Here is a 10,466-nt window from a genome sequence, read left to right on the forward strand (position 1 = left end):
CCTCCAGTCACTTCCCAGATTGGATTTCCAGGACAATGTCTCCCTAGCATGCCACACAATACTAGCCGTACATCTGTTTTAAGTGTCTGGCATTCGGAGCAGCGATTGTTGACAGCTTGGCGCCCCCATATCAAGATTCAAACCTAGCAGGCCACGCAATGCGGTGGACATGATGTTCATCAAACAAACCCGTTTTTGTAATTCTGGGTGCTCTTCCCGGGCGGGGATAGGACAACCCATGGAGCCTCGCAGATGGGCATGGGCTGTGGCCATTCCCGTCTTGCGATGCCTCTAGGCGAGAAGCCCGTCCAATGTCATGACCGCCGTCATGCCTCGTGGACGACAAGCCCGAAACGAATACTCAAGTTACCCGAATCCGTCCCCTCTCACGCTTCCCTAGCTTCGCTTAACCAGCCTCCAACCCACACGTTCGGGTGGCTGTTCCCACTTTAGCAGTCTTTCAACCTCCATTAGTGGTCCAATACACAACAACGACGCCAGCATCCTGGCACTTTCAAATCAGGTCCTCAATGTCTACACCGGGTACCCCGGCCGAAGACTCAGGTTCATCAGGCAATTCGGGTCCCTTTTGGTGGTAGGTATACGACGGCGACAGCCAATGTCGCGAACGACTACAAACAAACCACTTCGTTTCTTTCCTTGTCAGTAGCTCCTAGACAACTTCAGATAATACCAAGACGCCGCGACGCCTCATACGTGCTTGAAGGGGCATCATGATAGAAGGGAGAATTGACAACAAAATGAGGAAATGACACCTCGTTTGCCTCGTTAACCGATTGATGACTGACCTTATCAGGGCAGCCCATTATGTCGAATAAATCCCTTTGTCGTTGTGACAACCGCCACAGTTTTTTGATCAAGTGACCAAATCGCTCACAGGCAAAACTCACAAAAAGACTCACTTTGTCCCACAGTATCTCCTGTCGAGCCCACTCATTTCCTGAAACTTCGATTCGATATAGGGTCCAATAGCAATTCCGGACCTTGGAACGAACTCAACCTGTTGGGACGCGTCGACGACGAAAGGACGGGAAAATTGGTAACCCATTTGCGGTCAAGTTATGGTCAGGGATGCCGACACTCAGCAACCCACGGAAGTTCCGCTCTCAACATGGCCGGCTTCATAAGCGTAGTTCCGCGATTGGACATTGTCAGGGTCGCCTACCACCTTTGAGGTTATGATCCTCTATCCGATCCCCTGGTTTGGGACCTGGCGGTCTGGCATTACTAGTGTACATATTAGGCTCCGTCCAGGGGGGCTGGCAGGGGGGGAGGCTCCGGGGGACCGGTCCGGGAAAATCAATATTACTCCTGCTCCATGCTCTTCACTTCCGCACCGAGTACGCCGAATTAGGTTCCGTATCGGCGGGTTCGCTAAGAGGCTCGTGGCATCCATCGCAATTTCAAATTTTTTCTCGAAGGGACAAAGGACACGGTCCACGCGAAACAACCATCTTCAGCATAGCCGGTTCCTAAACCAGCGCATCAACCGAAACTTCCATGTCTTCTTCCCATTTCTGTCCTGGCTCCGAGTCCTGTCCGCCTCACTCCCTCGTACCAGGTTCCGGTCCCTTGGGTGTGATTAAATGGCAAGGGGAAAGGTACATCACATGCATCCTGAACAGTCTATGCGAGATGCCATGAAAACTCTGACCCGACCAGCCGCCCCTGAATTTCTCCAATCTTCGCCGACAAGGTAGCATCCCGATCCGGGTCCCGAATCCCGACGGAAGGAAAGCGGAAGCGCCATTTCCTTCTCGAAGGCTGACCGCGGTCAGCGCAGATTGCCGATGGTCTGGACCGGGACAACAGGCCACTCAGCCTAGGACTCTGGCCACATCGCCATCGCCATCGTCGATGTCGACGTTGATGCCCAATCTTCTTGCCGCCTCCACCATGCCCCCTTCACCTTCATCTATCCAGATATCCACCCACTCTCTGGCTTTCTTGAGCTTCTCCTCATCGGCGTCAAAATCCAGCTCGCCGGGTCGTGCAACATAGATGGCCCGCATCCCCTCCTTCTTGGCAGCCCCCAAGTCACCCAAGTGCGCCGCTACCATCGCTACCTCTCCGGGCTGCAGATCCAAGTCCCGCAGCCCGCCCTGGTACACCTTTGGGTTCGGTTTGTACGCCCGGTACATATCGCACGAGAGCAGGCGCTGGAACCCTAGCGGCAAGCTGTCGTCGACGCCCTTCTGGCTGTTCAGATCCTTGAGGGTGGCCTGGTTGGCATTGGTCAAGGCGACCGTGTGGTACCGTGAGCCGAGCAGGTTCAGACCCTGGATAGTATCGGGCCAGGGCGGGAGGTCGTGCCAGGTAAGGCTGAGCTTCTCGATCTCGGGCATGGTGAAGAGGCCGTCCAGCTGCCAGTTAGCCAGCAGGTCGACGAGACTATCGAGGTGGAAGGTGTCCGTGTCCATCCAGGGTGTGTCGTCGGGGACGAAGGAGCGGGTCCAATCCCCGTAGGCCCGGCGCCATTCCTGGGCGAAACGGGCCCAGTCCTCTCGGGTGAGGGAGCGGGCGCGGGAGAGGACTTGGTCAGACGGTGGCATGCCGTCCGATGACGTGGAGTTGGAGGCTGAAGCGGAAGAAAGCTTGGACTCGGTGGCCGAAGCAAGGGCGGATGCAACCTTTTCCCGCCAGGCTACGCAGGTGCCGAAGACATCAAAGGTGAGTGCTTTGATCTCGGTTGCCCAGGGAGGGGCTTGATGCGTCGCCGGCATGGTTCGGAAAGCAAGTTGAGGTGGGTAAATGGCCTGTGGCAGTAAGTTGGGAGTACAATGATCACAGGGTGCAAGATCCGATGATCAGGTAAAGGTAAGGGCGGGGAGGCTTTCAAGCAAACAACGAAAGTAGCCTTTACTGTTTGTTTGTTTCAAGTTGTTTGTTTGTGTATTCAAGAGGAGGGACTCCGAAGAACTGAATAAGATCAAGGGTCTGAGGAAGGTGTTATACACTACCTACTACCTACCACCTACACTGCGGCATCGCCTGCACTGGGTATTCTTCCCCGCATCTGCACATCTCGGGAGGGGAATAATTGCGCGATTGCAACGTCTCCAAGCACCTTTCCAATCCCTTCTCCAATTACGTCATTAGATGAAAGAGTTTCGAGAAATATTCCAGTCAGCTTGGGGCACACGATAGACTTCGTAACAACTTCGCTGTATCGAATCGCAAAGATCCTCAAGGAAGTATCTTAAGACTGTAAGTAACAAGGTAGGTGGAATGTTTGTTGCTGCAAGAATGGTTGTTGTTGTTGTTGCAGTTGCAAGAGTTGACAGAGCGAAACAAGGTAGGCACGAGGCAGGCGTTGGCAGGCTGGTAGCGTTCATTCATTCGGGCCCGAATAACGTCACCCGGTCCCCGCCTTCATTGGGACGAAACGGCTGCCACGGGATAATCCCAGCATGACGAACGGCACAACACGGCAGGCACGAGTCGCATTCACAAGCCAAAAGATAGCAGCGATCAAGATGGCGTAGATGGTTTGCTCGTTAGGTTTCGCAACCACACCTTCCACGTTCCTTCCCTCGAGTTAGGTTGGACGACGAACACCAATGACAATCCAAGGAGCAGCAAGGAACACCACCGGTTTCGGGACCGGCGCCGTACCTAGATAGCTCCCGGAGTTTTTGCTCCTTTTTTCATTGTAGATCATCCATCTTGCTAACGGCTCATCGTTTTTTTTTTTTTTTTTTTTTTTTTTTTTTTTTTTTTTTTTTTTTTTTTTTTTTTTGATCGCAGGTTTTGTCGAAAGCCCACCGCCACATCTCAATCTCAACACCCTCTTCGGCAATGGCAAAGAAATTCCGACGAATTACACCATTTCTGGGGGGGCGAGCAAGGACCAGATGGACGGCAAATGGCGACTTTCTGGACAAACGAATATTGCCAAGATTCCGGCGACGTTCTCTTTTATCGGTGTGGTTCTCAAGAACTCTCCCCACCACTCATACGCGTGGTATCATTGTCACGTTTTCACTTTTTCTTCGCCTTCTCGAACACCTTCCATGTTGGGATTTACATCCGATCACTGCCGATTTACAAAGAAACCGGTCGCAATGCAAATGATGAAATACCTGTCAAACTGGGCTGAGTTGGTTCCACCAAGCAGGGGGAAACAGTGGGAACGATCGTCGACCTCTAGCCAAGTTCTGATGTAAACCACTTTTTTGCGTGTGTAAGTGGTTGGACAAGGCTGAATCTTCAACATCTCTTCGGCATTAACGTCGGAGACATAGCTCCTACATTGTGTGCTGTCGAAAACTCTTATCAATATGTGAAGTAGGATCATAGGCAAGGCGTGGGGAAGAAGGTCGACGCGCGGCGAGTTTGAACGGGTAGGTACGGATCTTTGTGTTTGGAATATATCTCATCTTCATATTTGTATAGTAGTGTCCCACAGAAAGACAGACAAGAATACTGATCTCAACTTCATCAAACCATACACAAAACTTTGATCTTGCACCAAGATCGTATACGCTACGATCATTACAAACGAGCAGAGAGATCTAGACTCACACATTCTCCCAGAAAAGGGAAATATCCACAAGAAATAGATCATATTCATGGGTAACACAACAAGCCCTCCCAAGCGGAAGGACTCCAGCCACTTCACCGGCCCCAAACACTACAACGCCGCCTATACCAGCGGCGCTTTCTCCTTCTTCAACCCAACCGCCCGCTATCACGTCCTTGCGCCCCCAAGCCACAACGAGGTCGAGCCCCAAGTCGATCCAGCAACAGGAAACAAGAAGAAGCCATCCCGAGCCTCCGACGAGCTCTCCCTAACCGGTAACGAAGCCGCCTCCGTCCTCGGCCACCGTACCACCAACGACACTACCCAAGAAGCCGCCGTCGCATCCCTCCCTCAGGACACCGACATCCCCACCCTCTCCGCCGACCAGATCGGCCACGCCCTCGAAGCTACCGATTCCCAGCTCAGCGCGCAAAGCTCGCTCCAAAATGCCGCCAACGCAGCGACCGTTTCGCCCGAGCGGCTGGCGGGTGCCCTCGGCACCTCACCTTCTCAAATCGGAAGGATCGTCCAGCTCGGGGCCGGGAACGGGAATGGGAGCAAGACGTCCGTTAACACCACGCAGCAAAAGCAGCGAGAACAGGATCAGAAGGATAGTGGGGTGTATTATGTCTGGCGAAGTAGGGACAATAGGAAGGGCAGACATGCGGCGGTTGTTACGAAGCCAGAAATCTTGCGGCGGGGGAAGCATCAGGGGAAGAAGGAAAGTAATGGAGGAGGTGGAAATGAAGAGCGTGGGAAGGATAACGATGATGCAGAGGAATGTGACAGGACTAGTGGTGGGTGGAGACACAGGAGAAAGTTGCAGGATGAAGAGAAGGGTGAGGGGATTGAGGAGGAGGATGCCAGAGAGGAAAATCGGGGGGAAGGCCCGAGAGTCACGAACAGCTGGGTATCGACGTGGCATGGTGTGTCGAAGATGGTGACGAGCTTTCCATGGTGGGATATCAGTTATGATGTGGCTTTAACCTTTTTCCTTGGTAAGTTTTTTTTTTGTTTATCTTGTCTATGTTCTTTTGTATTGGTGACCACTATCCCCTCTTCCCACTACCCCTTTTCGACATGAAAATGGGAGTGAGCGAGTTGGAATCAACAATATTAGTTGCTAACGTGTTCCCATAGCCGCGATATCAAGAATGATTAACGGCTTCTTCGTCTATCTCCCCCTCAGCACGCCCGAATCCGAATTCAAAGGCGAAAAGACCGGCGCCGGCGCCACCCGTCTCATCACCTGTACTCTCGTTGTTATCTCATCTGTCCTGTTGATGCTCGAAGCCGTTAACGAAAACCGTGCCGACTGCTTCGGCTGGGCCCTCGAAGAAAGTCTCGCCGGCAACGCGGACGGCCCCCGCTTGCGCTCTGAAGAACATCAGGGCAAGCGATGTACCCACCACCATCACGTTCGCTACGTCATCCTTCGGGGGTCTAACCCGAGAGATCAGCGCAAAGCCGTCGTGGTACCCGTCTCTGTCTCCGTGCCCGATGACCAGAACTTGCACAACGAGAAGAGAGATGACCCGCAGGCTCACAGCGATGGCGATGCCACGGACTCAAATGACTCCGACGGGAAGGGAGAAATCAATAACCACCACAACCACCAGAACCCTTCGCGCGCATGGAAGTGGTGGCCATCCTCCGACGAGCTCAAGTCGCACTACCTGCACGAGATCGGCTTCCTGTCGTGTATCTTGCAGCTAATCGGATCGATAATTTTCTGGACCGAGGGTTTCACCGGTCTGCCCGTTGTCCAAAACAACATTTCTACGGGCGCGCTTGCTGGGTGCTACTGGGTGCCCCAAGTTGTCGGAGGCTTCTTCTTTGGTCTTTCGGCGGTCTTGACCATGGTGGAAGTGCAGGACAGATGGTACGTTCCCGCGCCGAATCTGCTAGGGTGGCATATCGGTGCTTGGTGTCTGGTGGGAAGTTTTGGGTTGATAATAACGGGGGCGCTGGGGTTTGTGCAAAATGCTGGGGCGCAGTATAAGTATGCGGTTGGGATGGCTACTTTTGTGGCAAGTTGGGCTTTTTTGGTAAGTTACCTAACATTCTTCTTCTTGTTCCGGGTGGTGGTTCTTCTATTCCTTTTCTTCAGGGATGCGGACACTCGCTCCCCATCAGTTGATCTTTCTGGAAAACCATACGCTAACTACTGCCAATCATTTAGATCGCTTCAGTGATTCTGCTGTTCGAAGCGCTGAACAAGTATCCCCTTACAGTCAGCACTGCACCTCCTTCACGCCAGCCTCATATCCGCCCAGATGCGGAGCAGGAGACTGGGGCTTAGAGAATGAAGTGTGATAGACCAATTTGGCTGTGCCATATTCTCCTCGGCGCTGGGTTGTTGGGGTATTTCATCGGACGATATATTGGAGGTTTAGACAGAACATTGGCAGACTTGATCTCGAAGTTGTGCGTTGGGTTTTTCATGACAGTCTTGTTTAAAAGTGATTTTCATATACATTATACCATTCTCAGCATATCAATTATAACATTGTGAGACACAGCCTTCTCGTGACAGTACCGCCCTCGACACTCGAGGGTAAAAGTTGCTTCATAGCGCAACAAGACGTTGTGAACCAAAGTTTGCTCCGACAGACGAGTCTCTATGTACATCGGTATTGTATGAAGAAACCTCCACTATGACCCCGAAAGTACACTACCATAGATGAGGAAAGTAGACTGACCGTGCATATAGCCGGCTATCATCACAGCAAGCAGCGAAAACTTACAGCCATAGAAGATAATAACGGCTTTCAGATGCGTTGCACTGTGGTTGCGACTTTTATATTTGCGGACATAGTTGCAACATAGAGAGGGCTTCGTAGACATCAAAATAGGTATCAGCAAAGGTATGTTGAGCCCAAAAAAAATTGCACCAGTTTGCCCACTCATGTATAGTAGAAGAACAGGCCCTCTTCATTTCCTTGCAAGAGAAACCCTTCTCGATCCTGAGACTTGAATATCCGGGAAGCGATTTTTCCACTGTCTGACTTTGACAGGAGATATAGTCCAGCCATGGTTTGGTTGTTAGTTCGGGACATCATGTCAACTTTTCCAAACGTTTTCATGCTGGGAATATGCTACTAAGCACACCATATTGAATCTTGTTGATGACCTTCGAATTCATGTCGAGATACTCATTCAGTCCTTAAAAGGTTTGGAACAATTCGGTAGACATCTCGTCCAGTGTACCAGGAGTGAGTACCTACCCAGGTACCAAGCTAACAAATACACCAGTACTAGGTTGTATACACTACTGTCGGATGTGAGATGTCGATTAGACTGGAATAAATGTCCCATTATTCGTCACATTGCTTGTGACCATCAGAATGTCCCTATGAGTTGTCAAGAACTACCTAGCTAAATGTTTTCGATTTCGCAGTCAATTTGAGCCTTGAAACTATGAGGTCCAGAAACATGGACATTAGGACGTGTTTGTCGAGCACTTTATCTGAAACGAAGCACCAAAACATTTCAGGATCAAGCCCGCTATAAACAACATCAATCAAATGAACGAGCCGTTGCAGAAGTTGTTGTCCATGTTTTCCTGAAAAAAATCGGGCCCTATGGAAAGTTCCTTTGCCCTCTTTCTTGCGACCTCCGCAGCCAGGTTTGGGAGACGTTCATCATGTGTGGCATCACGCGTGTTCTTTGCGCCTCCTCCATTTAGTCGTCCATGGACACAGTTCTCTTGTCTCCCGCCTCATCACCCTCGCCAACGGTCTTGAGAGAGTTAGAGGTAGTAGTTCTGAATGTCAGTTTGCATACTTGCTCAAACTTCCCCGAACCGTTGACCGGAAAAGGGGCTCCGCAAGTCCGCGTACAGCCAGACATGGAGCGTTGTCGGTAGGGTAGCAACCCCTGGGAAATTTTCTATTGCCCTTTGCACAACACCCCTGGAATTTTTGGCTCGGCTCTGCAGGTACGAGCGACACGAGGACCCATCATGGAAGCTTTTAACCTGCATCATGTAGCAGTGCCGTACGTACACTAGCGCATGCAATGCACTGCAGTTGCAGTGATCCACGATGGCGCCGCGACTGACGGACAAGTTTTGGATGATCGTTGGAGTGACGGGGCTGATGATCATCCATTTATAATGTATGTGATGGGTTTTTGTTGGCAGAGAGAAAGACATCAGAGATTTTTGAGGTACACTGGACGTAAAAATCCAGCTACCTGTCAGAATCACGAGTGCAACTGACGCGAACCGTTGAATACTTCTCGGGAACCGACAGAGAAACCGTCTTGTGCCGACTTGGCAAGACACAAGAGACCCAGGGGTTGCGGAGAGTTTGCGAACGATTGGCCAATGCACTTAGTTTTCCTCACTCTTCAAATATCCAGATTACTGACGTGTCTCTCTTTATAAAGGGAGCAAGGAGTTCATCCCATTAGCCCAACCCAAAGTTCACACGGAACATATCGCACCGTGGGAGGCGCATAGGGTGATTCGGTTCTTTTCCTAGGCGAACCGGGACACATCCCATTGCGCCGAGGATGAGGATGAGGATGAGGATGATGGAAATGATTGTACGTACACCTCAAGAGGTGTAAGGCATGTTGCGTTCTCCTTGGTAGTGTACACCTTTGCTAATCTCCCGCGGATGCCGCAACGGCACAACCAAGTTTGTAGGGAAGTGGAAGTAGGAAGCAAATGGAACACTCGCTAAAGGCGATGTTGTTGGCTGCGTTGCACATGCAATCAGCACACACAGCAGAAATAACATTTCTTTTGTCTTTTTTCAAACCGTGACGGCCGTGATTTGCCGGTCCCTTCTCATTTTGGCCCGTGTTGGCTCACACTTGTTGCTTGTTGCTTTTTTTTTTTTTTTTTTTTTTTTTTTTTTTTTTTTTTTTTCGGTTAGGCGCTGTTAGCCGCTGTAGCGACGCGGGGTTACATATCTAGTTGCTCCTACAGGTGCTGAGATGCTATCGAAGGCAATCCACAAGCTGGAGGCTCATGTCCAAAACCTGCCACGACTGGAATGGTCGGATCGACGGTGAGCCTGGGATAACGCTGTTGAGCGCTTAAGCCCTCTGTGGGGGATCGTGAAGGAATATGCCCGTCGCAATAGCATAGTGAGGTGGTACTATGCGGAGAATTAGGGGGCCAACGGGCGATCCTCTCAAAGTCGAAGCATGGGACCTTGGTGCAGGAGGAATGTTGGTGATAAGGTTGAAAGTCGACGATCATATGTGCTTGTCTGTCGAATCTGTCCGTGAGGACGGCATCATTTTGCAGACACGAGATTGGTTATGTGAGTGGGTGTGAGAATGCAACCCCAGACGGGTTTTGTGTAACGACAACCAAACATCGTCTTCAACATCTGTCAAAATCAAAATCATGGACCTTCGGCGACATGTCTCAATTGCTGGGGGGGGGGGGGTTCGTCCTGCGGATGACAGGCAATTATTTGGTGGATGTTCGCGCAGGCTGAGACTCGGGCGCGGGCGTGGCGTACCGGTGCTGTCCTTTTCCAACGCCATTGGTCATTGCACCAACCTGCCCTCCGCGTCCCTAAGATGGCATCCGTGAAGCCGCCGTGATGAGGAAGCTAGGGGCTCATAGTGATGGTTCCCCACTGCCAGTGATTGAAGAACTTGTGATCGGCGGTCGCCCCATCACAGAAAAGAAATTTGGCTGGCGCAATGGCAGCATCCTATTGGACAATCGGTCACATCTAACCTTCGCTGACCCGGAACCAGAAGGGTTTAGTGCTTCCAGAGAGCCTTTGACGTTGGAGAGGTTAAAGCAGAGCCATTTCTAGACGGCGAGCTTCAGCGTTTCATGTGGCTTCGCTGCGGGAAAGCCTGGGATCAGGCCCTTCAGCCAATTGACTCGTCACACGAGCACTTGTGTTCTTTTCAGTGGTGCAGGGTACGAGGTCGCATCTCCGATGTG

General features: G+C 51.3%; 2 protein-coding genes across 2 annotated transcripts; one reads left to right on the plus strand and one right to left on the minus strand.

Moving 5' to 3' along the window:
- Positions 1-783: 783 nt before the first annotated feature.
- On the minus strand, positions 784-3,270 carry NCU03617 (haloacid dehalogenase). Its single transcript, XM_956251.2, has one exon. The coding sequence runs from the start codon at positions 2,742-2,744 to the stop codon at positions 1,839-1,841; it is 906 nt and encodes a 301-aa protein (XP_961344.1). The 5' UTR covers positions 2,745-3,270; the 3' UTR covers positions 784-1,838.
- A 1,322-nt stretch (positions 3,271-4,592) lies between these two features.
- On the plus strand, positions 4,593-6,845 carry NCU03618 (integral membrane protein; the record flags this gene model as incomplete). The annotated part of the gene is made up of 3 exons (XM_956252.1): positions 4,593-5,541; positions 5,684-6,591; positions 6,726-6,845. The coding sequence occupies 3 exons, from the start codon at positions 4,593-4,595 to the stop codon at positions 6,843-6,845; spliced, it is 1,977 nt and encodes a 658-aa protein (XP_961345.1).
- Between the last annotated feature and the right edge of the window lie 3,621 nt (positions 6,846-10,466).

The sequence above is a fragment of the Neurospora crassa genome, linkage group V (assembly GCF_000182925.2).
Source record: "Neurospora crassa OR74A linkage group V, whole genome shotgun sequence".
In the NCBI taxonomy this organism is placed as follows: Eukaryota; Fungi; Ascomycota; class Sordariomycetes; order Sordariales; family Sordariaceae; genus Neurospora; species Neurospora crassa.

Coding starts and splice junctions, on each gene's coding strand:
- NCU03617 (XM_956251.2), bottom strand. CDS start 2,744: ATGCCGGCGACGCATCAAGCCCCTCCCTGGGCAACCGAGATCAAAGCA.